General features: G+C 48.2%; 1 protein-coding gene across 1 annotated transcript; it reads left to right on the top strand.

Annotated features, from left to right (window-relative positions):
* Window positions 1–15,583: 15,583 nt before the first annotated feature.
* RAP2C (RAP2C, member of RAS oncogene family) lies at window positions 15,584–25,497 on the top strand. Its single transcript, XM_067304002.1, has 4 exons — window positions 15,584–15,660; window positions 15,753–16,150; window positions 17,887–18,206; window positions 22,994–25,497. Exons 2-3 carry the CDS (start codon window positions 15,878–15,880, stop codon window positions 18,163–18,165), a joined length of 552 nt encoding a protein of 183 aa, XP_067160103.1. The 5' UTR covers window positions 15,584–15,660; window positions 15,753–15,877; the 3' UTR covers window positions 18,166–18,206; window positions 22,994–25,497.
* The last annotated feature ends 1,211 nt before the right edge of the window (window positions 25,498–26,708 follow it).

Genomic DNA, 26,708 nt, shown 5'->3' with positions numbered 1-26,708 from the left:
TTCTAAACCAACACTGAAGCATGGTAAGGTATAGAATACAGTCCATAACTAGTTTGTATAGTTTACAGTTTAAGAACAAAATTAACTTTGTATGTAACTCCTACAATGATAGATTCATTGTTAACTAATTATATTAAGTTGTTGTTGCTATGGCAACAAAACTACAACATGGCTACCTTTGTATACATTATTTGTGAAATTTTCACATGTAAATTAAAAGTGATGTGTAACAGTATGAGCTTGTTAAAGGTACAGTTCGATACTGTCAGATAAAGATATGATTGAATATTTTTAAAATCCCAAAGTCCCATGTGAACGCTGAATTTGTGTCTTTACGTCACTTTTTCAGTCAAGAAGTTTACAACACATGGATTTAGAGTCAGGTTTTATAGCTTGTAGAAATTGTTGTGTGGCAAGGGTTATTCCACAGTATTTTAACTTTGAAAACACGGCAGCCTGTATTTACGACATAGTGACTGGTCTTTCTTTCATTTCATGTCCATTCGCATTGTGGGAATTCAGAATTAATCTGTTTCAGTACTGTAGCTCTGCTTGCAATTTTTTGTTTTTTCCTGAAATTGAACACTCACGTGATTATGTTACGATCAGGGCTAAATAATTAAACATATAACTATTTTAATACTAATTTATATTAGCAAAAACTGTACATAAGAAAAAAATATTGTGGAATGACCCCTTAACAGTGTTGAAGATACAAATATGCTGCAGTTAAACTGATTCAGTTAGTGTACGAATGTGTGAGACACACCTTTTTTGCACTTATGTACATAGTCCACGAAAGAAATCCTTGGAACTTATTTTGAATATAAAAAGTCTGTAATAATACAGGAAAAGTTTGTAAAAGAGATAGGTATTACTAAGGCTTTGAAAAGGAGGAGTTTTTTGCTATAAAACTTATCTGAAAGCATGATGTTGCTTTGCTGTTGTAAAAGCTTTGTAGTTTGCCATAGCTTATTATACAGCAGACTGATAACAGGTCAGCTCCAACCTGCAGCACGGAGAAATGGGAAACAGTGCTTAATTAATTAGTAAGGTCACTAGCAAAGATTTGAATTACGTTTTTTTTAATCAGCCTACATTTCTAAACACCCCCTAGGTCATGTTTTTGATAAGTTGTGTTCTCTGTGAATCCTGTTAGGACCAAGATGTCACTGGTGGTATACGCACATTTTTCCTGACACCTAATCCTATTTCTAGCTGGAAGTGTTTATCTGTTAGAGATGATTGTCATTGCAGCAAGCGTTTTAAATTTCAGAGGGAAATTGAGCTGTTGCCACTTGCTCAGGCTTTTTTTTTTTTTTTCTTTCGCCCTTTCGGGGCAGGCTAACCAAACTCAAGTGACCGATGAGCAATGGAAGGACGGGAGTTGTTTCAGACTGTCTCGGGTAGTTATCTCCTGCTGTAAAGGTGACAGCCTTGACGCCTGTTTGAAAGAGCGGGAGGTTTTGCTCATGCGGCGGTGCTGGGTTGTGTTGCCTGCTCAGGTGAAGCTGTTGGTTGGATTTGGGGGCTCGGCAGTGAAGGCTGATCATGGCCAAGTTGGGGCTTCTGCTTGGGGTTGACACAGGCAGGAGAGCAAGGGGCAAGCCTGCCCTTCCTTGCCTTGAGGCAACGCTGCTGCTGCTCCTCCTCCTCCAAGAGTGAGCTGGATCTCCAGCTGGCCTCGGAGGATGAGGAGGACGCTCCTAGGTTGCTTGCTGGAAGGAAAGATGGAGAAGCCCGCTAGGTGTTCAGCATTACAGTCTCTTTCACAACCTTCTCAAATTTCCCACAGTTCCAGCTGTGGCCTGAGCATTTCCAGCTCTTCTGGAGCAGTCAGGGTGTGGAAGCAGAGTGGGTGCACATGGGAGAGTGGTGGCCGATCTCGGAGCAGGGGGCTGGGGTGTTTGGTGTCTGCCCTTTCTGCTCTCTGCCTAAGATGTGTGCACAGCTGAGCTGGTGGTTTCCTGTCACTCTGACTTACTTTGAGGGAAGAACCTGTTTTCCTCCTATTGGCTGTCATCAAAAGAGTGTGCAGCTGTGCCCTCCCAGCCTGCAGCACAGCTGGCAGCAGCTGGAGTCCATAAGAACAGTGCTTGTCAAGCATCTTCTGGGGCTGGCTGAGGGTTATGTGGCTCTGTTTTCTCTCTCGCTGCGGTCAATCATGGTTTAACAGTGAGAACTGATGTTTCCAGGAGGACCCAGCTGCACGTTCCCTGTCCGTCTGGCAGGCCTCATGGAGGTGGTGCGAGGGTGCCCCTTGCGTAGCGTGAAACAACCCATGGCCGAGTGCTCGCAATGCTGAGCAAGGCCCTGCGCCCTCTCTGCACTGGGAGATGCTGTCGTGCACAGGGCTGGTAGTGCTCTTGTGCGCCGCAAGCACATTGCTTTCCCAAATGATATGTTAACAGTAACAGAGAAAACAGATTAGTGATGTAAAACGTCCTTCCCTTGCAGCAGACTGCTGGTTCCCAGCGGCCCCGGGTCCCGAGGCTCTCTGGATTCCCTTCCCCCTTTTGCTGCTGGTTGTGCTGCCAGGGCTCTGCATGGCTGCGTGGATTTTGGAGAAGCTAAAGGGCCCGTGTTGACCTATTTATCTTTGATTGGAATGAGTAGTTTTTTGCAAAACCCAAGCCACCAGATTTGCTTCAAAAAAGATGGCTAGTTTTGCCGCCAGGCTGGTCCCAAACCCTCCAGGCGTTGAGCTGAACCCCCCAGAGCAGCACTGGGGGGTGGTGGCGCCCGCTGGCGCTGTCTTCCCTTCCTGCCCGCTCCAGGGACGGGGGTCGTTGGGCCACCGCAGAGTGCGAGGTCCCTTCGGCCGCTGCTGCTGGTGTCCCAGGGATCCCCGACTCTTCGCAACGCCAGCGAGCGCCCCCACCCAGCAAGGGTTTCCCCGCGGGGCAAAAATTGGGGGGCTGCTGAATCAGAGCCGTAGCATCTGGCGGTCCCCGTGATCTCACTGGGGCTGCTTGGATCCACCTAAAGGACGATTCATCCTTTGGTCGTTAAAGCAGAGGGAAAAAAAACAGATGTTGCCTCTTTCTTGGGCATTAGAATGATATTCAATATTAAATAATTAGCTAGTTCTAGCCACCGTGCTGTTAAGGCTTTCATTTGCTGTAATCATTTTTCATAATCAAACTCATTCTCATCTGTAGGATTACAAGAGAAAAATATTTTGCACTATGTGAGATGAATCGTAGCTGGTAAAACTTCTTTGCATTGGGATACGAGTACGTTCATGACACCACGGCTAAAATCTTTGCTAGTGATCTTTACTGTCATCCTCTATCATCAAAAATAACTCTATATGCCTCTCAAATGAGATACTTAAACATGCAAAAATAACACAACTATTAAATAAAATGAAGTTATTTTTCCAAACACACAACAGAGAGAATTACCTGACACCGAATTACAAGGTTCCAGTTCTTTATTACTGTACACAGATGCTATTTGATAGTGGTGGAAGCCAAATGATTTTGTTGCCATGGCTTTTGTATCCTAGCAGATGAGGGGATGATAAGACCATTCTTAGATTGGATTATGGGATTCTTTTTTTCTTTCCAATTAGCTTTGTTTTAATTATATTTTCATTTTAAATCATGAAAATGAAACAAAAATCCCCACACCCATTATTATTTCACCTGACGATAGATCACTATTTTTTTTTTATAAATAGAGAATTGTATTTTAGGCAATCACTAAAATCAAAAAAGAATGTTCTAAATTGTCAATTATTAATTTAAATATATAAAAACATTAATACTGTACTGTGTAAAGTAGATATTTGAAACACACTCTTCTTTTCATAGACATTTCTGGTAAAACAAAGTAAGGGAAACATTAGATATCAATTTAATGATATAGTTTAGAATATATACAAAAGATTACAGTTAGCCCTGTGGAATTGTAAGAAATTAAAATATCATCAGATCCAGACAGGCATAGGCTAATGCAATATTTCAGTTCCATAACATAATAGTTCATTCCCTCAACTGCTACCAACAGGGTGTACGCTTTGAATTTCTTTTTCTTTTTGCCACGTTATATTGCTGTAGTGCTTGTACGTGCTTTAGAAATGTGCATAATGCTACTCATTTTAGTATGTTACTTCTATATTGTTATTGTTTATTTTTTGATCTTTTAATAAAGTGTATAAAATTCTTGGTTATGTTTTTTATGGATCCATATCTACACATTAATAGGAGTTTACTTTAAAAACTTTTCAAGTTCCAGTTTATTAGTCCCAATCTTTAAAGGTTCTGATGTAAAAATAATAACTAATGAATTTGATTCAATGTTATATCTAAAGTGTAGAACAACAGAATAAATTTCTTTCCAGAAAATACCTTCAGTATTTTGAATTCTGTAGCCAGTGCTTCCTTTTTATTGGATGCATTAGGCCTATCATATTACAGTTACTAACACAAGAAAGAAATTTGTATTTTAGAAAAATAAAAGTAAAACTTTCCAGACGCTGCCTTTGGGTTTCTCTTGTGCCTTAGACGCTCTGAGACACACGTGATACGTTTGGTTTGTGTTTTTCCCTGCTTCCCTTCTGACCCCGTCTGTGATGTGATTAGCGAGGAGACCAGAGCTGTGCCTTGGAAGATAACCACGAAGAAGAAATGGAGTCTCATTCAGAGGACTGCAGCTTTTGTAGCGCGGTGACGCGTGTGTTAATTTTTCTCTTTCAGCCTTTGTGTCGGAGGCGGTTTTGCATGTCCCAGGGCAGCGATACAGCCGTAATCGCCCTTGGGCAGAGTCCTGGATCCCCCAGCTGGGCGCCGCGCCGCCCGATCCCCCAGCCGCGCCGCCCGCCGGAGGCCGCGCAGGGCCCCTCCGGCCGCGAGCGATTGCAGCCGAGCTCGGTTTCAATTCCGCGTGAGCAAGCGGCTCCTTGCTGAAACCCAGAGTTTGTTTGTCACTTCGGTAACGTTGAGTAGATTTAGAGGTAAGAAAACGGTTCAGCGGCGCGTTGGGTCCTCGGTCTCCATCCGCGTGCCGGCGGCGTTGCTGTAAAAGGGAGCTTTTACCTCCCAAGCTGGCTCGCGATGCCGCTCGCTCCCGGAGAGCCGCTCCGGCTGCCGCTCTCCTGGACCCTGGCCTGGCACCCAGCGGCGTTGGTGCGGAAAGCAAAGCGGAAAGCGAAGCGGAAAGCAGCCCTCGTTGCCCAGAGCCGACACCAGCCTCAGCCCCTGCTGCAACGCGGAGGACGCCAGCGCCGACGGCCGAGTCGAGACCAGTGTACCGAGCTGTTCAGTGCCGAGACGAGGGAGGGGAGCCCTTTTGCTGCCGGTTCACTTAGCCAGCGGGCAGGCTCGGCGCAGCCGGGGGCAGCGTGCACACGCGCGCGCACCCCGCCAGCGACAGCGCCCGGAACCCAGCGAAACGCGGCGGGAGCCGAGGCGGACCGCTCCTGCCGCTCCACGTAGGAGACGCAAGCTGCGTGGGCGGTAAGGGTCTCGCTTCCCAAAGCGGGTCAGGAATCAGACTCGGAGGGGGGGAAAAGGAGTTTGCAAATAAATACTTCAAGGCCGCTGGAGGTGCGGAGCGCGCGCGCGGCAGGGGCAGGAGCGGCGCTCCCGCGAGCCCTGCGTGCGCTGCGTGCAAGGCCGCCTGGCTCTCGCCACTTCCAGCCCGCCACGCGCAGACGCCGCCGGTCCCCTGCCCTTTGCTAGGGCAAGCTGTCGACGCTGAGAAAAGCCAGGCCGCGTTGAGGACAAGTTACATAACCGTCTTTTCCATTAGCCTGCTTCCCTGACTTCTCTCTGCAGGTTAATTGACTCCATTTGCGTGTCAAGGCCACTTACGACTTTTTTGTCTATAAATGACGGCCGCCTAGTCTGGTAACACAATTAAATGTCTGCTTCGTTTCTGAAACCCCCAAAGAACGGGGAAAGCTGAAACTTTTCCAAGCGCCGCAGGTTTTGGTGGTCCGGTCCCGGGGTGGGATGCTCCCTCTTGCCTTCTTGTCATCAGCTTTGCCTGGGTTTGCTTCCTCTGCCGCCACGACTGCTCCGGGGGGGGCAAAATTCAAGTGGGCGAAAGGTCACTGGCCTGGCCTGGCCTGGCCACGGGCTCGTGCTGCTTTCCCGCACGAGCAGCCGAGGTCCGACACGGCCGGTCTGTCCCCAGCCAGCTCGGGAACGCAGTGCGGAGACTTGATTTGGACGCACGGGAGAACAGGAGCAGAGCAAGAGCTGCCGGCGCTCTGCCGCGAGCCCGGCTGTCCTCGCTGGGTGCAATCGCTTGCCGTGAGCTGGGAAGTTGCTTTATAGCGGAAGCTGGATTGGAAGTCTGAGCGAGCTGTACATGAGAGCGTATTTATGGCATGCGTCATTTGGAAATATTGCAGCACCCAGCCTATCTGTCTTCCTCTCCGCTGGGGCATGTTTGCGTAGGAGAGCCAAGTTTAATAAAAATCTCCATTTAGTTCGTAGGCTGTTTGGGCTTCGGCAGGAAACACAAGGAAAAAAAATCTGTTTTTCAAGGCTTGCTTCAATGGGTCTCTGTGGTCCAAAGCCAGACAGCCTTTATTCAATCCGGACTTCGTGCTGGATAAATAGATCACTTTGATCTATTTATTATGAGATAAAGGAGAATGGAGAAAGAACTGTCTGGCTCATCCCCAATGAGTTGCGGGTTTGAAATCTCCTCTCCAAAGAAATCCGGTTAACCCTTCCTAGGAGGGGGCTAGCGGAGCACCGGGTGCCGGCAAGCCGACCCCTGCAGCCTCTCAGCTGGGCTTTGCTTGGCCGGGAGATTTTTTCCTGGTCCTTTCCACCTCATTTTGCCTTTTTGCAGGGTCGTGGCGACGGTGCGTGGAGCCGCGGTGGGCGCTCTCCTCTCCCTGGCCATTTGCGCTGCTGTCGCTCCGGGTCCGAAGGTGGAAATCCAGCCCGAGGATCGCCGCCGCAGCCTGGGCACGCGGATGCCGTTCGTCTCGGCGGAGCTGCAGCTGGGCCGCGCGGAGGCATCGCTGCTTCGCTCCGACGGACGTTATTTGCTCGTGATGTTATTATCTGTGTCTTCCCGAAGGAGCGGCTGCCGTCCTCCCTTCCGTGGCCACCACTGGCTCCAAGCCTGTGTTTGTAGTCGATGCGGCTTCTGGTTTGACGGATTTGGATCCCTCCCTGATGCTGCCATGTGCCGGATGCGATCCAGCCCCAGGAATGCGGCTCTGAAGCCGTGCCAGGTGCTGGGAGCAGGATCGGTGCTCGCTGCCGCCCGGGTAAGGAGACGGGGGTCCCCCTTGCTGCGAGGGGCTCGTCGGGGAGGCACAACGACCAGCCGGCTTCCGGGCAGCTCCAGACGTGGAAGAAACCCTCGAATCCGCTGTTCCCTGGGAAGAAGAGGAGCGTTTGCTCCAGACCCTCTGCGGTTAAAGATCCCACCTGGCACCGAGGTGTGAATCCGCACCTCATGCCCCGGTGGGTGTGTTCCCACACCTGGACAAGGTCACCCCGGCAGGAATCGTCTGGTTTCCGCTTTAAGCCCCAGTTAACTGAGATTTTTCCGCTAATGTGAAGCTGGGGACCTCAGGCTGTCGCAGCGCCCAGCGCCCAGCGCCGCCGGCGCGCTCGGAGCCTTTAATTGACTGCAGAGTTTAAAGGGGGTCGCTGGGCTGGGGCCAAGGGCCGGAGCAGGGAATTCAAGAGCCCGGCGCTGCGGAGAGCGGACCAGCCGTCCTCACCGGCCCCGCACACGTTGCTCCCCGCGTCGCCTGCTCTTGCCCCGGGGCAGCGGGAGCCGCGGGAGCCGCTGAGCGGTGCCGGACCAGTGAGCATCCCGGCGCCCCAGGGGCCCTGGGGGACCGCAAAGGCCCAGGGCGGCGCGGGGACAGGCGGCACACTGCCCTGTAGGGCTGCAGGGACGGTGGCAGAGGCGTCTGCCGCGGCCCCGGCGTCACGCCAAGGTCCCGGGGCACTTTGAACCCGGCGCTGATGCCCAGGTGCTGGCTCCGTCGCAGCTCGGTGCCCTCTCCTGCCTGCGTGCACCCCGCTGCTCTTGCTGGTCGAACCGTTGCTATTTTCAGTGCTAGGCGGTTCAGCCAGGCTGGGCACAGGGAACGCGCACGTCTGCCTGGATATTCGCGGGATGCAGAGCGCTGGCCGCCAGCGAAGGCCCGTGAAGCCGGGGCGCGAGGAAGGAGCCGGGGTTTGCTCAGCTGGGTTTGCAGGGAACCAAACATCAGCCGGCACCAAACTCAAAGCAAAGCTGCTAACGGCCTTTTATCCACCTGTTCCCCTTAGCGGAGCTGCTGCCTGTTCTTGGAGCGACGGCCATTCGCATTCACCGCGGCGCACGGGATAACGGCGGATGAGCTCCTTCCTAGGAAGCACGCAAAAACTTGTGTCAAGCAGGCACAGTATGCGAAGAACTCATGTTTAAATGATTGCAACATGGTGGTGGCACAAGGTATGAAGATTAAACACGGAGGGATTCGAAATGCTGCAGAATTATGCAGCCAAGTTTAAAAAAAAATAGTAATAAGAGACTTGCAGAATTTTAAGAGGACAGGGAAGAATTTGGCATGGGATTAAATATGGGGAAAAAGAGAAGAAAAGCAGAAAGCAGGGGACAAGCAAGGCCTTAGGGACGAGGTGGATGCTTGAGATCAAGGAGAGCCAGGTGGCAGGGGCTGCAGGATGGCAGGGGAGCGCCGGCCCTGTCGGAGCCCCGCTTGCTTCCAGCAGCTGCCGGTTTGATCCTTTCCAGGCTGTGCAAGTTAGGAAACGCTTTGAAATGCCGTAGCGCTGCTCTGAAAAACCTGCTGGGCCAGCAGCCCCTCACCCCCGAAGGCAGAGATCCAGCTGGGGTTTGGATCGCTAGCTTTTATCCCCAAAATGAACTCGAGCAAGTTCATAAGCTGCAGAACAAAACGTTAAAGACGGCTGGCAATTACCGCAGAGACCTCTCGAGCCCTCACCAGCCTGCAGAGACCCATCAAGCCTGTTGATGGCCCCTGCTGCTTCTAATACTCCTCCCTGGCAAATATTAATTCTGTTTTTCAAGTTGAGAAATTAGCTACTTTGCAACCCCGTGCAATCTGAATGCTCTAATTAAGCGGCTGCAGTGCTATTCCCCAGCGCGGGAGCGCGTCAACCCCTCGGCTGCCGCGCGCCGGGGCCCTCGAGCGGCTGGGCTCGGCGGCCTCTTGGTCGGGCTCCCTCCGATGATCGATGCCACATGTTTCCCAGGCTGTAGCTTTGGGGTGTTGCGAGGATCCGTGCTGTTGCCTGGCCGGGCTCCGAGCGGCCAGGTGTCGTTTGCAGGGGAGCTGACAGGTCCTGGCAAGGAGGAGGCGCAGCTTCGCGCTCTCCTGCTGCCTTGCCAGCGAGGCTGATGAAGTGTCTCGTAACGAGCTCGCTGTGTTCTCGCGCCGCAGACAGTTTTGTTAGCTCGCGCAAAGGCAGTCTGGGGGGAGGCTCTGGCTGCCTGCACAGCGCTCGCGGCTCTGCCAATGCACTTGTCTGCAAAGTCTCTCCCTCCGGCCTCGGGCTGATCTTCTCCAGGAGCGGCGCGGCCCATTACCGGCCCCCGGCCCCGGCGGCGCCATGAGCTGAGCGAGGGGCGTCCTCCCGGCACGGGAGCTCGCCGGCGAGCCCGCAGCGTGCAGACGGCTGGGAAAAGCGACGGGTGCACGAAAGCACGGGGAGCGGGGCAAGCAGGATTCGGGTGCTCCCTTCCAGTTTGGCAAGACGCCGTGGCACGCCGTGGCGATGTCGCCATCCGCTCAAACGGGGAGCTGGAGCGGCACGGAGGGCCCGTTTCGGGGACGGGGCGCGCTCAGCGGCGCGGTCACACCACCTTTCCCGGGGCTGCAGAGCAGCCGTCGCAGGGGTGTTAATGGTCTCCGGTCGTGACGTGCTGGACGGGAGAGCAGCCTCCGAGCTCGGGATTCAGCACACTTTAATGAGCTCAGCGCCAGAGTCCTCACAGAGGAGTTAACGATTCAGGATCATGCTTGTCACTTTGCTACAAGGAAATTGTCAAGTTAGCAGTAGTTTATTAAAAAGAAGAAAGAAATGTTTTTGCTAATTAAAATCAATGCAATATCAAAGTATTTTCTTAAGACCCTGTTTGGGTTGAAGTTTGCATTTTTCTCTCTCTCTCTAAAGCAGAGCACTTCACTAATTAATTGTTAGCTGGCTCATTTTGTTAGTGCAGCTTGTGCACAAGTTTGCACATTTCTGTAGCATTTGAATTGCAATTGCTGCAGGAATATCATAAAAAAGGAAAATCCACGGGAATTTTAAAAGAGAGTGGGAACTATTCTGTTAGACTTCAGTTTTTAAGTGCCTTATTGTTACAAATCTTAAATATATCTTGGCAGTATGTTTAGCTTTCCCTCCCCCCAACCTTTCTTTTCACTTGGGTGTTTAAGATAACAAGATGCTGCTTTTTTATGGGTTATATTAGCTTGGACCATGAAGGGCGATAAGGAGACAGCTCCACGACCAGGAAAAACGGGCAGAGGAGACCTGCGAAGCACGCTTCTTCGCTGCACCATCCTCATCCTCACCGGGAGACATGCTCATGTCCAGAGGGGGAAAATCCAGGGGCTGGGCCCCAGCGCCAGATGCTGATCCTGCAGGAGACGCAGCCTCCGTGGGGATTACCGGGCGGAGAGGGGCCGGCGCGGGCAGCCTGAAGGTAGCGGGTCAAGCCGAGCCGCTCTCGCCAGCCCCGGGACGCGGGAAAGCCGCGAGCACAGCCGCAAGCTTTCCCGGGAGCGTGGCAGGGTGCGGAGAGGGTCCCCCCGGCGCCTTCCCCCCATGGGGCCGAACTAGACAGAGGTGCTGCCCCTCCCCAGAAATGCCGCAACCTGCTCTTTGTGCCTGATATGGTCCCGTGCATCCCCAGTTCTGCCCCAGGATCATTTATTGCCCTAGAATAAATCCTTTACCTTTTCTTTAGGTGCCAACATGCCTTTCGGGACTACTAAAATAATGTCTGAAAGGTGGCATATGGCAGAAATAACAAATTTCTGAGAAAGGCCTTCAAGATTTGCCTCTGAGTCATCTCCACGTTGGCAGGAGAAGCTGGCAAAGAAGAGAAGGATCTCTGCAGGTAGTGCAGCCTGAAATGCCCCCAGAATGAGGAGCCTTGGCCAGGGGAACGTGTCCAACCCCTAAGACATATTTCACTATAATCTGAAGGAGCCGAAATACAAAGCTGTCATCACGGTTATGTGATTGGTGTGACAGGACCTGCTCAAAAGAGCCCGATGTGAGACCAGCGCCCCAGTGTGCTAGGAGCCACCCGGACCCTGAGGAGCCGGGCCCTGCTCTGCAGCTTACGTGCTAAATACCATCAGGCTCAGTAAGTGGATTAGCAAAACCTCTGGAAGAGGTGGAGGAGAGATGACACTAGGTCTTAACCTAGTTTCGCATACATTTGCACAAATTATGCACCCAGCTAGATGGCTTTCATTGGGTAACTTAGGTGAAATCCAGGCTACCCCTTCTGGGTATCTACATGGTTGTCTTCACTCGGCAGTTTGCTGCAGACGTCCTGGCAGAAAAGAGTCTGTTTTATAGCGTTAACACGGTGAGTCACATCCAGGAGCCAGTCATTAATTACAGCGCGGACAGCCTGAAAGCGGCACTGGCCGCAGCGGGGCCGAGCCTGCGCAGTGGCCCAGGCTGTGCCGGGGAGGCTCCGAGCGGCTGGCGGGGAGGTGGCGCAACCCCACGCCGGTGCAGCGACCCGGCCGCGGGATGCTCGGGATGCTCCCACCGCCCTCCGCAGCTCGCGGGGGCTCCCCTCTGCTATTCCCCTTGCCGGCTTTGCAGGGCAGCGCCTCGCTGCAGGGCGCAGCGCTGGGCAGGAGCCGTCTCTCACGGACACGAGCAGGATTGCAGCTATTCCTGGCCCTCGCTTGTGCCGTCTGTGCATCCCCCCAGCATCCCTGCGCGATCCGGGTCTGTGCAGGTTAATTTAATAAGAGCCGGGTTTATTGCTGCTGGCTGCAGGCACAGCACGCTGCGGCCGAGTCCATCGGCAGCCCGGAGCAGCACCGGCCGCAACCAGGCTCTGCCCAGACGCTCGTCTGGGAGGTTTGTTTCGGGGCCGCGAGCGGCAGCAGGGGCCAAAGCCCTGGGCCTTTCAAGCCCGCTTGGGGAGCGCGGCAGCAGAGATTAAGCGAGGCCTTTGGCCTGGGATGTGCTGCATCTCGCAGGTGCTGAGCCGGCAATAGCGAGGGAGCGGCGGAAGGGAGTTATCGGCATGAGGTGGCTTATGTAGCTCGCTCCGGGCTTGGCCATTTATGGAAGATGCAGCTATTCCCATCTCGAGTTTCGAAATCCTTTGCACCACTGGGTACATCCAGCTATGTGGCAGCGTGCAGCCCGGTGAAATAGCCATGCAGCACGCAGGATGAAGGGAACAACAGGCTGTAAGGATAATGGACAACAAGGAACACTTTGAGATAGACCTTTTACAGGGTCTGTATGTAGACATGCAAGGCCAGTTATAAAGTTGGGAGATAAATCTCAAGGAATCTAAACTGGCATTGGTTACACAGCGAGGATCTGGAGGGAAAAAAAGAGTTCCTAATCCTGCAAGAGGAACTGCACCTGCCCAGTCAGTCCAAGAGCGAGGCGCTCCCAGTAAAGTCAAATTGCATCAAAACATATTTGTTTTTCCTTTGATTTGCCCCATTGCTGTGCTCTTTGCCCCAGTTTCTCTGCATCCATCATTCCTCCACCCATCGGAAACACAAGGGACCAGCAGTGCCACAAAGGCAGGCGCACAATGAACCTAAGTGACCGTGTAATCTTATTATTGTAACCCTCATCCTCCCTTTCCCCTTTTCTCCCCCCCCCCATTTGTCACTGTCACTTATTGTCATGGTTAAAATTAGACTGGAAGCTCCTCTGCAAGGGACTGTACCTTTCTTTCCTTCATCCTGAGCACCTTGAATGCATTAGGTACTCTGCAACTACTCCTGATTTATAAGAAGGTTGAGGTAGGAGGCAGCCTGTTTTAATGCTCACCTTTTTACATTTTCGAGCTGATTCACCAGCCACATGAACATCTTCTATCCATGCACATCTAACTCATGCCAGCAATTCACTTGACAAAACAATTTCAGAGGCAAAGGAAGGAGAGGTGTTATTACTTACATTTAATAAAGACAAGTGACTCAAATTTCATGCCACTTATGTAAGATTTGTTCTGGCAGCTAAAAGTCCTCTCTGAGTTTTCCCCATAATGGGCATAATTCCTTTATGGAATGAAAGTGAAGAAATAATGCTACTTGCAAAAATAACCACAAGCAGAGCCATCTATAGAGTACCTTAATTGCATCCTTGGAAGATGTTTAACCTTGACCAGGCAGCTCTCTACGGTCTGCTGGAAGCGTGGGAAGAGTCACAACGCAGACAGACAGCAGCATCCGCCTCAGACTTGCAATCAAATCGGTGATACACAGAGGACAGAGGACAGGGACAAATCCTATTTATCACATATATCTGCTGAATTTCTGCAGACCGTGACAAGTAGCTATCTCATACCTAGAAGAAATGTGATCGTATTAGAGGGCTACTTCTCCTGTGGGGAAACGCTTTGAGAAGACAGTTAAGTTCTGAAGTGACTGAGGAATGTTGTTTTAAAAGGAAAACAGTTATTCATTATCTTTAGTTACTTCCTGGAAACAACGGGGGAAATTCAGAAAATGACAGGGGAAGTATTTTGTCTGGGAAGTGCTAGGGATGAGCTGCAATACCTAATACTTTAGTTTGGCTCTTCATTGAAGGTCATTTCAGCAGCTTTGCAGGCTTCCGCTCCTGTTTTCGGTCCCTTACTGACATCTGGCGTTTGTTGGCACCTCACCCTGTGTGTCGCGAGAGCGGGAATGATAATGCAGTTCAAGCCATCAACCATCGCGGAGCCATAAAACACTGGTTTATTGTTGTAGAGAGTTACTGCTGACTCTGTAAGGCTTTTCATGCAAACAACTCTGAGCAAAAGAAAATAAAGGCAAAAAGCAAAGCCTCTGTGCTGTTTACAGAACATGTGATAGTGCTCAGAAAGTACATGATAATCAGGCTGTAAAATTGAGCGTCTTTTCCCGTAGTTGTGAAGGTCACGGGACAAAGTTTGTAGGTAGAGCTATCTTTTATTAGACCAAATTATGTATAGCACGCTTTCAGGCGTGTAAAATTATGATGACATGTTATACCTCCCCCCTCTCCTCCCCTCCCTGCTAATCACCGTCTATTCCACAGGTTTAAGCCACCTGCCTCGCTCTTTCCCCCAGATACTAAGCACCTCTTCACCCCTCTCTTCCTCCCACTGTACCAATATCCTCTGCTCTAGTCAGAAAAAAACAATACTTTGCTTCCTGTCAGGGGCCTCAGAGGTGAGTTTTACTTGAGTAACAAGCGCTGAATAAGAGCTGGCTCAAACATTCCTAAAGACCGCTGTGTTTCTGGAACTTATGCTGCAATTAACAATGATTTAGATAAAGGAAGATTTCAGTCTGAAAACAGGAATCGGGAGAAAGTTAATTCTTCACAACTTTTTATACACAAATAAGTGTAATTAAGTTCCTAAGATTTTCACTATTTAAAGGTCTAAAAACGTGATATTGTTTTTCTTCTTCTCCCTTTCATGCTGCCTTAATTTCTCTCTGGAAACAGAAAGTGTGTGTGGGGGGGAGTAAATTCTAATAGAAAGTCATTTAAGAAATGATGTGACATTTGCAGCCGGCAGCTCCAGAACTAAACCATTCCTGTGAAACACCCGGGAAGCCCAGCGAAGTTCCTCCCGCTGGGCAGGACCTGCGCTCGCCCTCCCCGGAGCGAGCTGACGGGACAAGGAGACCCCCTTCCCCGAGGCCGGGACCCAGCGCCCAGGGCCTCGCCGGGGCAGCGTCCCCTGGGAGGCGACTCGCGCCTGGCTGGGCCTTGCCAGGGAGACGTCCCCTCGCCAGGGAAATATCCCTTCGCCAGGGAAATATCCCTTCGCCGGGGAGACGCCAGGGAAATACCCCTTCGCCAGGGAGACGTTCCCTCACACCAGGCGCCACCACCTCGGCCTTCCCCGGCCTGGCGTGAGGGGACGCTCGGCCCAGGCGGGCACGCAGGAGGCCGGGGCCCTGGCGGTGGCCGCAGAGCCCGGGGGCAGCCCGCCTGCGCGCCCCGCCGCCCCGGGGAAGGGCCGCCAGGGCGCGTGTGGAGGCGACGCGGCAGCGGCCATCTCTGCCTGTACCCGCCCTGCAGGACTGGGCGACAGGAGGCCGCCTCGGTGCCACGCCCAAACCCGTCCCCCGGAAGCGGCGGCAAGGCGCCTCGGTGCCACGCCCAAACCCGTCCCCCGGAAGCGGCGGCAAGGCGCCTCGGTGCCACGCCCAAACCCGTCCCCCACGCGTGTCCCCGCCCCTCGCGCGCGGGCCCTGCTTCTGCGGGCAGTGACGCAGCACCTCCCTCCCTCCCTCCGGGCGGCCAGTGCGCCAGTATTTGGCGTCCCCCCGGCTTCTCCCGCACTGCGCGGCCGCGTAGCTCCCGGCCCGGAAGTGACCCGAGAAAGCGGGCGGGGAGGGGCGCGCCTCCGGGTGCCGCAGCATAACCCTTCCGGGCGGGGGCGGGGGCTGCCGGGCGGTTCCCGAGGCGGAGGCGAGGCGCGATGGAGTGAGGCAGCGCGGTAAGGCGCGGAGCGGGGCGGCGCGGCGCGGTAAGGCGGACCGGGCCGGGCCGGGCCGGGCCGGGCCCTAACGGCTGTCTCTCCCCCCGCAGGACGGCGCGGGAGCAGCTGGGCCTCGCCCTTCTCCTCAGGCGGGCCGGGGCTATGCGAGGGCCGCGCTGCCGCCTGCCCTAGGCCCTAGGCCCGGCGGGGGAGCGGCGAGCGGCAGCGGGGCCTCATGCGGGAGTACAAGGTGGTGGTGCTGGGCAGCGGCGGCGTGGGGAAGTCCGCCCTGACGGTGCAGTTCGTCACCGGCACCTTCATCGAGAAGTATGACCCCACCATCGAGGACTTCTACCGCAAGGAGATCGAGGTGGACTCGTCCCCCTCGGTGCTGGAGATCCTGGACACGGCGGGCACCGAGCAGTTCGCCTCCATGCGCGATCTCTACATCAAAAACGGCCAGGGCTTCATCCTCGTCTACAGCCTGGTCAACCAGCAGTCCTTCCAGGTAAGCGCGGCCCCGGCCCTGCCCGGGCGCAGCGCCCTGGGCCGAGGGGAGCTTTAGGCTTAGCCCCCTCCCCCCCCCCCCCTTCTTCTTCCCTTCTCTCTCCGTAAAGACAAAAGCGAAAATGCCTCCTCAAAAAGTGCTTCCACGAGCCGCCTTTCCTAATGGAAAAGTGCTTGCTCGGCAGGGACTTATCAGGGTGCCGCCGCTGTTAAATCCCGCGCAGTGTGGGAGAACAATCGCCAGCTCCCACTTCCCTAAGAGAAATGCTGCTGGCAATCCCCTCTTATTAAGAAATCGCTCAATATTAAAATCCAGACTTCCCTTTTTTGCTGAAGAGGAATGTTTCTTCAGTTGATCTTACAGAGAGAGGGGCATGTGCTTTTCAGTTGCAACTTAAGTAAGCTCTGATTTTACCCCCCACGCGCACCAACCCCCCCCATATTCCAGGGCAAGCTCTATGCTTTCGCAGTGTAGGTGGTGTACTAGAGAGGAGAAGCAGGCCATATGCAATAATTTGGGGATCTGAATTTCATTTGTATTATTAAAACTCAGGAAAAAACAGAAATTTCTCAGCCAGTAACTGGTTTGAACTGCCTCTAGAAATAAGCCTTTATTTGTGGGGAATAACTGGATTTAGCAGCACTGCATGTAGTGCAGGGATTTGCAACTTCTGCGTTGGCTTCAGTTGCTGATTTGGGTGTATTCCAGCTGCTTGGCAAAACCTTGCACACCCCCACTGAAGCAGAATGTTTGCTTCTGCTGAAGGCTAAGCTTTATCTTAGAGGCCTCAGCATAGCTTCAGTACAAGCTGAAGGCATACTTTCTTTGGAAAACAACAGCAGTGACATTGGGATGCTTCTCTCCTTGTTTTCACTTATTTTGGAACCTGAGTGTTCCCCATTATTCAAGGAATGGGCGCGCAGTTAGTAATCCACCCTGTTAATATTTAATTATTCTTGTCTGTTTGTATGTTTACTCCATAGCTTTTAGGTGTAAACCACTCTCTACAGTTCTTTTAAACAGTGGTGACTTTAAATGCTCAATTGCTTTGTCTCAGAACTATGCAACAATCTGTAGGCATGAATTGTACTGATAATAACTTAAAACATTCAGAGGCGCAGAGGAGATTGACTCAGACTTTAAACTGTAAACTCCTGATGTTAGTTCAGACTTGAATAAATGCATCTCTAGGTAATAAAACCTTATAGCATCTAATTTGCTTACTTGCATGTGATTAAATGTGTTCACAATAAATCAATTTAAGCATTCCAGAAGTGAGAGGACTATTCACTAGCTTCCTCAAGCCGGAAGCTGAACACAGGCTTCCTAAATGATTGTGTAATAATACAGATATTGCTACAAATGTTACAAATCTGCTGTCATTAGACTTGAGACAAATTTCTCAGCAAAACAGAAATCTGACTTGAAACCAGCCATACTGTATCTTCCTCTAGCTGAACCAAAAGTCTTAGAGTACAGTAGTTACTATATATATACGCACACATTTATAAAATATGCATTCATATAAAATGAAAATATACTTTTTTATTATTATTATTAAAGATGGACAGTGAACTTCCTCTGTCTGAGTTCTAGATCCACATGGATATGAATTTAAGAAATCTTCTGAAGTGTTTTCAATTGCATGTTAGGGTTATTAAAATGTGCTTTTGTAGTGGTTATAGCAATTTCATGTGATTACTTATGCATACTAACCAACTGGATTGTTTGATCAGGACATCAAGCCAATGAGGGACCAGATTGTTCGGGTGAAGAGATACGAGAAAGTTCCTCTGATCCTAGTGGGGAATAAAGTGGATCTGGAGTCGGAGAGGGAGGTCTTATCTGCAGAAGGCAGAGCTCTGGCTCAGGAATGGGGCTGTCCCTTCATGGAGACATCAGCCAAGAGCAAAACAATGGTGGATGAACTGTTTGCTGAGATCGTCAGACAAATGAACTATGCCTCCCTGCCTGAAAAACAAGATCAGTGTTGTACAACTTGCATCGTCCAGTGAGAAAAATTAAGAAAAACCTCAATCATGGCCATACAGAGCAGGTTGGTTGAACAGTCATAACTAATTGAGGTGCATAATCATGCTGTTTAAGTAAGCAGAAAAAGTGGGATAGACAGTCTGAAATTAAGTAGTCTGACCTGGAGGTAGCTTTCCTCTGAAAGAGATGTAAGCTTGTGGATTCAGTTGTGAATGAGTACTTGAGTAAAATGGTCTTCTTGCATTGCCCTGGTAGGGTTAGTCAGGGAACATTGCCTTTGCCTGTAGTATTTTTACAACGCGACGGAGTGTATGACCTCATTTGCACCTATTCTGACTGACAGTGCTGTATCTGACATAACCTTATCCTTAATAATGTGTTGGGATGTTGCAGTAGGCTTCTCCATTGGCTGCAGTTGGTATCTGAATTATTTTCAAGTTAATGAGAATTACCTTGGAGTTAGGTAGGATTATTGTGACCGAGTTTCCCACTAACTGTGCTGAGAAGATTTTGAGCTTATTTAAATAAATCAAATAGCTGTGGTACAGAAACTGAATGTACTTACAGTACGCTTTTGCCTTATCAGTGGAGTGAGTTTGAAAGGGAACTACCCTGAGCTGCAGGGAGTGGCTTGAAGCCCTCGTGTGCTCGTCAAGGATATGTGCAAAGTATTCTTCTAAAAACTCCTGAGCAGAGAACACATGATAAAATGGCTCCTTATGCGCAGCTCTTTCCCAGTGACTCATAAGAGGCGTGGCAAGACAGCAGATTGTTCGGAGGGGGGTTTATAAAGCTTCCCCCTTCTCGGTCGTTGCTTTGGTTTCCTACAAGGCTAGCTGCTCTTGGCACTGCACAGGCACCGTGTTCCCTTTCAGTACCCCAACTTGGCTTTCACCTGATGGTGTAAAGGGATCTGCTGCTCCCCTGCAAGGGGCAATGCTCTCATCTCGGTGGGAGGCAGTCCTGACACCCCCTGCTCTGCTTTCCTGGTAGTGGCTGTGGGTGTGGTTTCACCGTGGGCTTAAATCTGTGTTGCTCCAAGGGACTTGGTATGCTTTGTGACTGGGCTGGCCACGCAGTCAGCTGATCCATCTGACCTTCAGTTTCTGTTGGATCTCTCTTCTGCCACAGCAAACAACTTGATGTGATTTGTAAGAGCAAGTGCTGAACTAAAGGATGGCATGAAAATTCAGGGGAGAGAACTGCCCCTTTTGACAGCAGCACTGATGGAGGTTTAGGCTTTGACTGCCATGTTAGTTACCCTTGCATGAGTCGGAGGAGTTTTTTGTGTCTGAGTGACAAGAGGGAAAATAGGTTGTTACTGGAAGCTTTAGATTACGTGTCCACTTTAATCTTGAGTGTAAGGTCAGAGAGTGAAGTCTCAAAATTAGTCTTTGAGATTGTTATCAAGTGCTTTGTGAATATAAAATTTTAGGTGTTCATGACCCTAGCACTGTCATACTAAAGATAATACACGAGATTTTTATCTCCAGAAGCTGTGAAATGAGGAAGGGCTCCTAAGGGGTGTGTGCAAGTTCAAGACTTGCTTGCTGAAAGGCAAGTGAACTGCTTGTGCTAGAGCAGAGAAAAATTAAACAAAGTCCTTTTCCTTGTACACTAATCCCCAATGCCTGCAGAGCTTTATAGGAGTATAGGAATGAGTAAATCGAAGGAATTGCTACTCAATGCTACAGGGTTAATAGCACTTACGGTAATGCAAAGTTTCAGCTAGTTCTGAGGCAGCTTCACAGATAAGAGTATCTGGCCTTAAGGTATCGTGCCAAAGGTTATGGCAATCCCCTGGCTCGCTAGTGATTCATCTTGTACGGGATGCTGTTGTTGCTAGCAACACAGTAATTCCTTGCTTGTATGGGATACTGCCTCTGCCCAGCATAGTTTCTTCACCTGTGCCAAGCTATGTAAGTCTCTTTTCTGGAGCATCTTCCTACTCAGTTCGGTTCTCGCTATGTCTGCAACCTCTTTCTTATTACTAGTCCTGGCTCTTCCCAGGCTTCATCCTTCTATCTTTTACTTCAGCCTTACACTTTTTGGATATTTACTTCTTCCTGGCTCCCATTCTGTCCTTGTTCTTTGATTGAGTAGGTGTAGCATCTCGTTAACATTAAGATAAGCCTTTGCTGCCTGATAATTTCTGTCTGATGTGCTCTAGTGTAGGAGAGCCACTGATGGTGTCTTCTGATAGTTGTAGTCAGCTCTGTAGGGATGAGTATTCTGCTTATCTATGATCCAAGGGGATGATTGCTGCTTCTCAAACATCTGCGCTAGCAGTGACCCCTTCTAAGTAAAGTGAAACGAAGAAGGTGGAACCAGCTCTCTGAAAACCTGAGTGTAAGATACAGGCTTCAACTACAGTTCTGCCCTAACATCATCATCATCTCCAAGTTCTGTGACCTCTCTGTGTGCAGAACTAGTTTTAGGTCTGGGTCAGTTAGTTAACTCAGAATGAAGTATATAGAAATAGTTTGTGTTTCTCCAGTTCTGATGGAGAAACTAGTGTGCAGGGTGTGTGGAGTATATGCTAGACCTATTCTCATCAGTCCTTCAAATTCTGAAGGCTATTTTGGTGTCAGTTGTAACTAGCATGTATCACTTAGTTGTTTTTGGTACTAATATATCGACCCATCTGTTGACAACTATGTTGAAAACTGGCTACTACTCAACCTTTTCAAATAAGTGGAAGGTAGTGTGGCTGAGCAGTTAAGTTACCTCAGAACTTTGACTTCTTGAAGTTCCCCACCACAGGATGCTAAGGATTAAAGTCTCACGAAAAGCAAAGGAAATATTTGACCTTCCATGGGATATGATGTTGTGTAAGTTCTTTCATCATGTTTTTGAGACGCACTTGCTTAAATTACTGTTCCAGTCAGTATTCTTGGCTGAAATAAAGGATGGATCATAAGTGCAGTGTACTAACCAGTATATGCTATAGTTCCTTTTAAGCATGTGTGCTGTTGCTGCATCCCGGCCCTTTCCTACTTCTGCAGTGGTCTTCTGTCATCTCACCGCATTCAGAAATCTGAGATTCCCAGCAGCTACTCCCTGTTGCATGTTCTCTTGAATTCTCAGTATGACAGTGGTTCATAACCTACGTCATCTTTGGGCCAATGTGTTAAGTCTTCTGCAGAAGTACTGAGCAGATTTGGAACACGTTAATATTGGGGTAAAAGACTGCTGCTTAGTGATTTCTGTCCCTTCCCTTCACGACTAACTGACACTAGCAAGTGCTGAAGGAAGAGTATCTCTCTCTGTGTTTCCACACTGAAAGTACACCGTCGGTGTGACTATGCAGCACAGACAAATTTATCCTACAAGATTGTCTTTCTTACCCCTCTGCCCTGCCCTCTTGCAAAAGAGAACAGAGAACACTATAGGAATTTTGTGGGCAAATAAAGCCATATAAAGTACTATGTGGTGCCAGTTGTAGTAAATAAGGACAAGTTAAATGGAAAGGTGAAACCTCTGACCTGGGAAGTCCCTAAGCTGCAAGTATTAGGAGGCTGGAAGAGTATTTGGAGGAAAATACCGTTGCTTGCTTCCTCTGTTCTTGCTGTCCTTTTCTGACCACACAGCTCTGGGTGTTGGGTTGAAGTGGAGTTTCGGGATAGATCACTTGTTCAGTAACTGTCGGTAGCCTAGATGAGGCTCTAAAACTCCGCTGTGACAGCAGCTGATTTTTAAACTGCTAGGATAAGCAGCCCTCCTATAAATGGGTTTGCCTCTCCCATGCTCTAAGCGAGGATACAGGATATGTTAAGCTGGTCCAGTCCATCCCCGTTAAAAGCTAACTGATTGTTACTGTTTTAGTAGTGCATGGACCCTTCTTGTTTGAAATCCATTGGCTTGCAACAGTGTGTGTGCGGGAAATCTCACCAAAATGGGTGAGAATTACTGTTAGGTGTCTGTGGCGGGGGGAAACAACCAACCAACCAAACCCTGGCTCTCTGCTCTTGCCAGTACAAGAGTGCTGCTCCCGAACGTCAGGGTTTTTCCATTGGTAGCCAAGGAGGGAAACTCTGACTGTGTCAGAGTGAAAAGAAACAATATCAGAGGAATCATAGGGTCCTGCCACAAAGAGATGACTTCAAGAATAGAGAAGATGCTCGTCAAATTCCCTGAAAAGCCAAACATCAAGCTTTAATGAAATGTGTGCACATGCATGCAAAGGACTGGTTTCTACAGACTTTAAATTTGGACTGAAACTTTTAGGATATCTCTACAGATAAATCTTATGAAACGCAAGCAAGTCACCAGAAATACAAAGATGTATTGGTCACACTGGTGGAACTACTTGATTTATTTTTTTGTGTGCTTGACTCAAAGCAGCAGTGTACAACTCTGTCCCCGCTGAGGTGAACTCTGATAAATGCAAAGTTTTGTTTTTCTTTTTTTAATATTAATTTAGAGGATCTGAATGTGGAAAACTCAGGTCTCGACTGAGTTAGTTGGCTCAGCTACATGTTCCCAGAATTTGTGCAAAACGCTGTTACTTCATATTCCTGAGTGATATAGTGTTTCACTTATCACCAGTGCTAAGCCCAGGGTATGCATCATTGTACAGAAGAACTTAAATTCTCTAGTTGTTTCAGATCTTTATAACAGCTGCCCCTTTGGGATACTGAACTGCTTTTACCAGGTTCATAGTAACCAATCGTTACCTATTTGTCGCCTTTACTACCAGAATTAGTGGAAAAGAACTTCAAGAATGCTTCTGTAAAAATAGCTTTAGAACTCAGTTTAGAAAACTAGCTGTTCCACACTATGGGAAAAGCTGAATTCACTTTGAATGTTTATGGAATATGGCTTTCATTAGCTATTTTGTTTAAATTGCAGATAAAACTCAGAGGAAACTTGCACAGATGCTGCTTTGGAGAACTTTCAGCCCAGGTTGCAGAGCTGAGCCTTGGTAAACCTGTCTCTATTACAGCACATTGCCATACATCTAAGTGCATAAGGTTGGTGGCCTCCAGGATCCACACACCTTAACCAGAATGCTTAGCATGTTTACCATACGTTTAAAATCTGTTCTTTACCTATCAGTCCTTTTATAGCTTTCTAAGTTCATATAATGGCTAATATGCAAGAGTTCATTTTTAATATTTTAATTGATTTCTTTAATCAATTTCTGAACTTGTATTTATTAAGTACTTAAACTCAGTATTACCTACTCAATGCCTTTTAAAAGAAGAGAGTTTTAATGGAGAATAAATTGAGCCTTAAACAAATGGTTACTTCTGTATATTACCTCGCATCAGTGCTTATTTCTATTTGCAAAGTTTTCTCCTACAATGTAGTTGGTCGTTCTTTGAGACTTTTTGTTTACGTGTGACAGTGTCATGAGAAGATACTGAAGGCACCTCTGTTCTATGGATGTAGTATCCCTTTTCTTGGCAAATGCAGCTGTGATAGTGTGCAACTGGTCTGATCTGATAATAGAGATTACTTGGAATGGGATGTAAAGTCTCCAGCTGATTTTTTTTTTTTTTCTTTTCCTCTTGCAGTCATGGGTTTCTTAAACTCATTTAATCAAAAATGACAATTGTAGCATTGAAATATGGCCACACACTTTTCCTTCTACTGAGTTTCTAAACTTGCTTGTTTACAAATAGCTTCTTTATGCCTTTGAAAAGGGATAATGTATCCTCCAAAATGGGCTGTATGCCTAATCAGAGTTAGCTCAGCTTTGCCTGGCACATTAAGTGACATCTAGTGGACCTCTGCACATGTAAATCTAATGCAAATAAGATCACTTTACATTTTATAGTTCCTAATATTTGTCTTTCTGAATAATATTTTAAAGCAATATTTGTTAAAGTTTTTTCTTGCACTGTCACAAATTGCTTTTTAGTTTTTTTTTCCCAATAAACAAGTTTAATATTAGAGACAAGTTGATGTAATGAGGGGAAAGCACCAGGTTTCAGTGATACTAACTGCAAGTGTGCTTTGAACAGCCATTGCCTTCCATATTGTTTACCTGATCAACATATTTTCTCTGAATACTTGAAAATTTTAACAATAACACAGGTATAAAGAGCAGAATGAAAATGTACAAAGAACAGATGAAATCTTTTTGTTCAGTTTTATTAACATGTTGCATACATGAGAGCTTTTTCTAGCAGTGGTTTAAAATGTGTGATTTTATTTTGCAGAAGTTTAATAACTGCAGCTCACCTACTGCACCAAAGTTCTAGGTTTTTAGGAGCCCAGCTTTAGTCATTTGAACATGCTTCTAGAAATGTACATTTTTGCCCTGTAATAGCTAAATAACTTTGAGAAAAGCTCTAGTAAAAGCAGTGATGGATATATGAGGTTAAGCAGTTTAAAACTCACTAAATGTATTGTGGATGATGGCATTTAAAACAATAAAAGATCGCCGGTACAGTATCTCAACATTAATGTGTTTTATTGGTAATAATGCAGGCTGACTTTACAGTATTGAGCGGAAGTAAATATTCTGGCTCTACATTCAGTGTTGAATTTGAATCCTGAAACGAAGAGAACACCAAGTTTTCTGCTTGGGTATCAAAACACCTAATTTTCCTGTGGGGTTACTTGAAACATTTTTGTAGGGTTTTTTTTCCCCCCCTGTTTGTACAAACTTTATAAACAGGCTGAGGCTAATACTTAGGTTTGCACTTTAATATCAGAATTAAACCAAACCCTGTATTCAAAGTAGATTTTTAAGTGGTGTTGATCTTTTTTGTAGATTGTAAGGAAGTAATAGGAAATAAAAGTAATTCATAAAGATCTTAGTTTTCCTTTGTCTAAGGGGGGAAAAAGTTGGTTAATATTAATCAGTGGTTCATTCCTATGGGTAGTTATCAAACCAGTGTTCATTTTCATCAACCTCAGCGCAAAAACAAAAAAAAAAACAAAAAAAAAACCTTAAAGAAACTTGAACTAGCTTAGAGTGACAGGACTGGGAAAACGAGAGATGGTTTCTTCAGCACACTTTGGGGGGAAAAAGGGACCAAAAGTTATTTTAGGCTTCCTCAATAGATTGCATGTGAAGTTGCTTATTAGTATAAGAGGCTAATAATAAATGCAATATGTATTGTCTTTACTATGGCATCTGTTTAGGAGTTGTTCAAATCACTGCAGTAGGGCTCTGCAAATAAAAATGTAACCTAACATCATGTATCTAATGTACTGTATCTTTATCAGTGATAGGTGAAATCTGGAATAACAAGTGCAAAAATGGAACAATTACCTATAATGCTTTGTAAAAAAAAAAAAAATTTTTTTCCAGTAGATTTCATTCTTGTCATTTTGTAAGACAACCCTACAGTCCACCTGTTTGTAACTTTTTTAATAAAATAGATATCTGTATTACCAAACTGGGGTGAGTAGTCTGTTTTCAGTTTCTTCTTTTAAAGTGGGCCTAACAGACAAGCCTTTGTTTAATACTTTTTTTTATTTTTTTAAATTTATTTATTTATTTGTTTTGAGGTACTGGCTATTCTAAACGTAATAACTGCAACTGAGTGACTTCCTCTGGCTCGGGGAAACAGGGTATATAGGGGTGCCCAGACGGGGGGATAAAGCTCACTCTGCCCTAGGTGCTCTGAGTAGAGCTCGGACCACGTCCTCGGACCATGCGTTATCTCCGTGAGCAAGGCAGGCTCTGCCTGGACCTGAGGGACTCCCCTGTGAGCTGAGGAGCCTGTTCCAAAGCAGTAATGGTGCCTCTCCTCTGGGGCAGGTAGGGTGATCTTCGCTCCCTTCCACCTGGGGAGCTGGCTGCAGTACTACATTTGCTGGTGAATCTAAAGCCTATCAAGCTTCTCTGTAAAGTCTTAGAGGTGTCCAGCCATGTTTGGACATGGCTCTTCCTTTTTCGAAAGCTCCCTATTGCAGTATTAATCTTTTTCTGAAGCTTTGTTCAAAAGAAATGTCCATGTTTTCTTTTCTCAGTCTTTAACCTTATTTTTCATACACTTTCGTATGTGTGAAGATGGCAATTGCGATGGGTCCTGACAGATCTTCCTGCTGTCTCACTCCAGTTGGTCTCCACTATACTAGCCCAGAACTGGTGTCATTCCACCGCACTAGCAAAGTATGCACTGCTGGAGCTCTGTTTTGCAAGAAGCAGAAGAATTTTCTAGAAAACGATCCAGCTGAGAGTGCCCAAAGCTATTTGATAACCATTATCTTAAATGTTCCAGTAAAAGCCTTGAGTTTGCTAAGTCAGTGATTGAGTCATCTGGGCCTTCAAACCGAAAGTCCGTCTTCCGCAGACCTTAGCATTTGGTACTGATCTTTAGTACAGCATATGTAACTAAAGCCACATCTTAATTAATATACAAAGTGATTTAAACTTTGCAAAAACTTGCTACCTTAGAGGCAGCTTCAATCATGAGTGATGTGGAGACAGACAAAAGCACTTAGCATCCTTATCACCACCACCACCCCCCTCCTGGAACAGTGTTAGCTTTGTCTTGGAGCCAGGCTTCCATGCTGTTTCTTCCTACTGCTTATACTTGCTCACTGTTAGGGGACTAATTCCTGCCCTGAGGGGAAATGACAGGGAAAAGGGGAGGATTCCCAT

This window comes from Apteryx mantelli, chromosome 13 (assembly GCF_036417845.1).
Source record: "Apteryx mantelli isolate bAptMan1 chromosome 13, bAptMan1.hap1, whole genome shotgun sequence".
Lineage (NCBI taxonomy): Eukaryota > Metazoa > Chordata > Aves > Apterygiformes > Apterygidae > Apteryx > Apteryx mantelli.
Note: the sequence above shows the minus strand (reverse complement) of the source record. Positions and strands in the feature narration are given on the sequence as shown.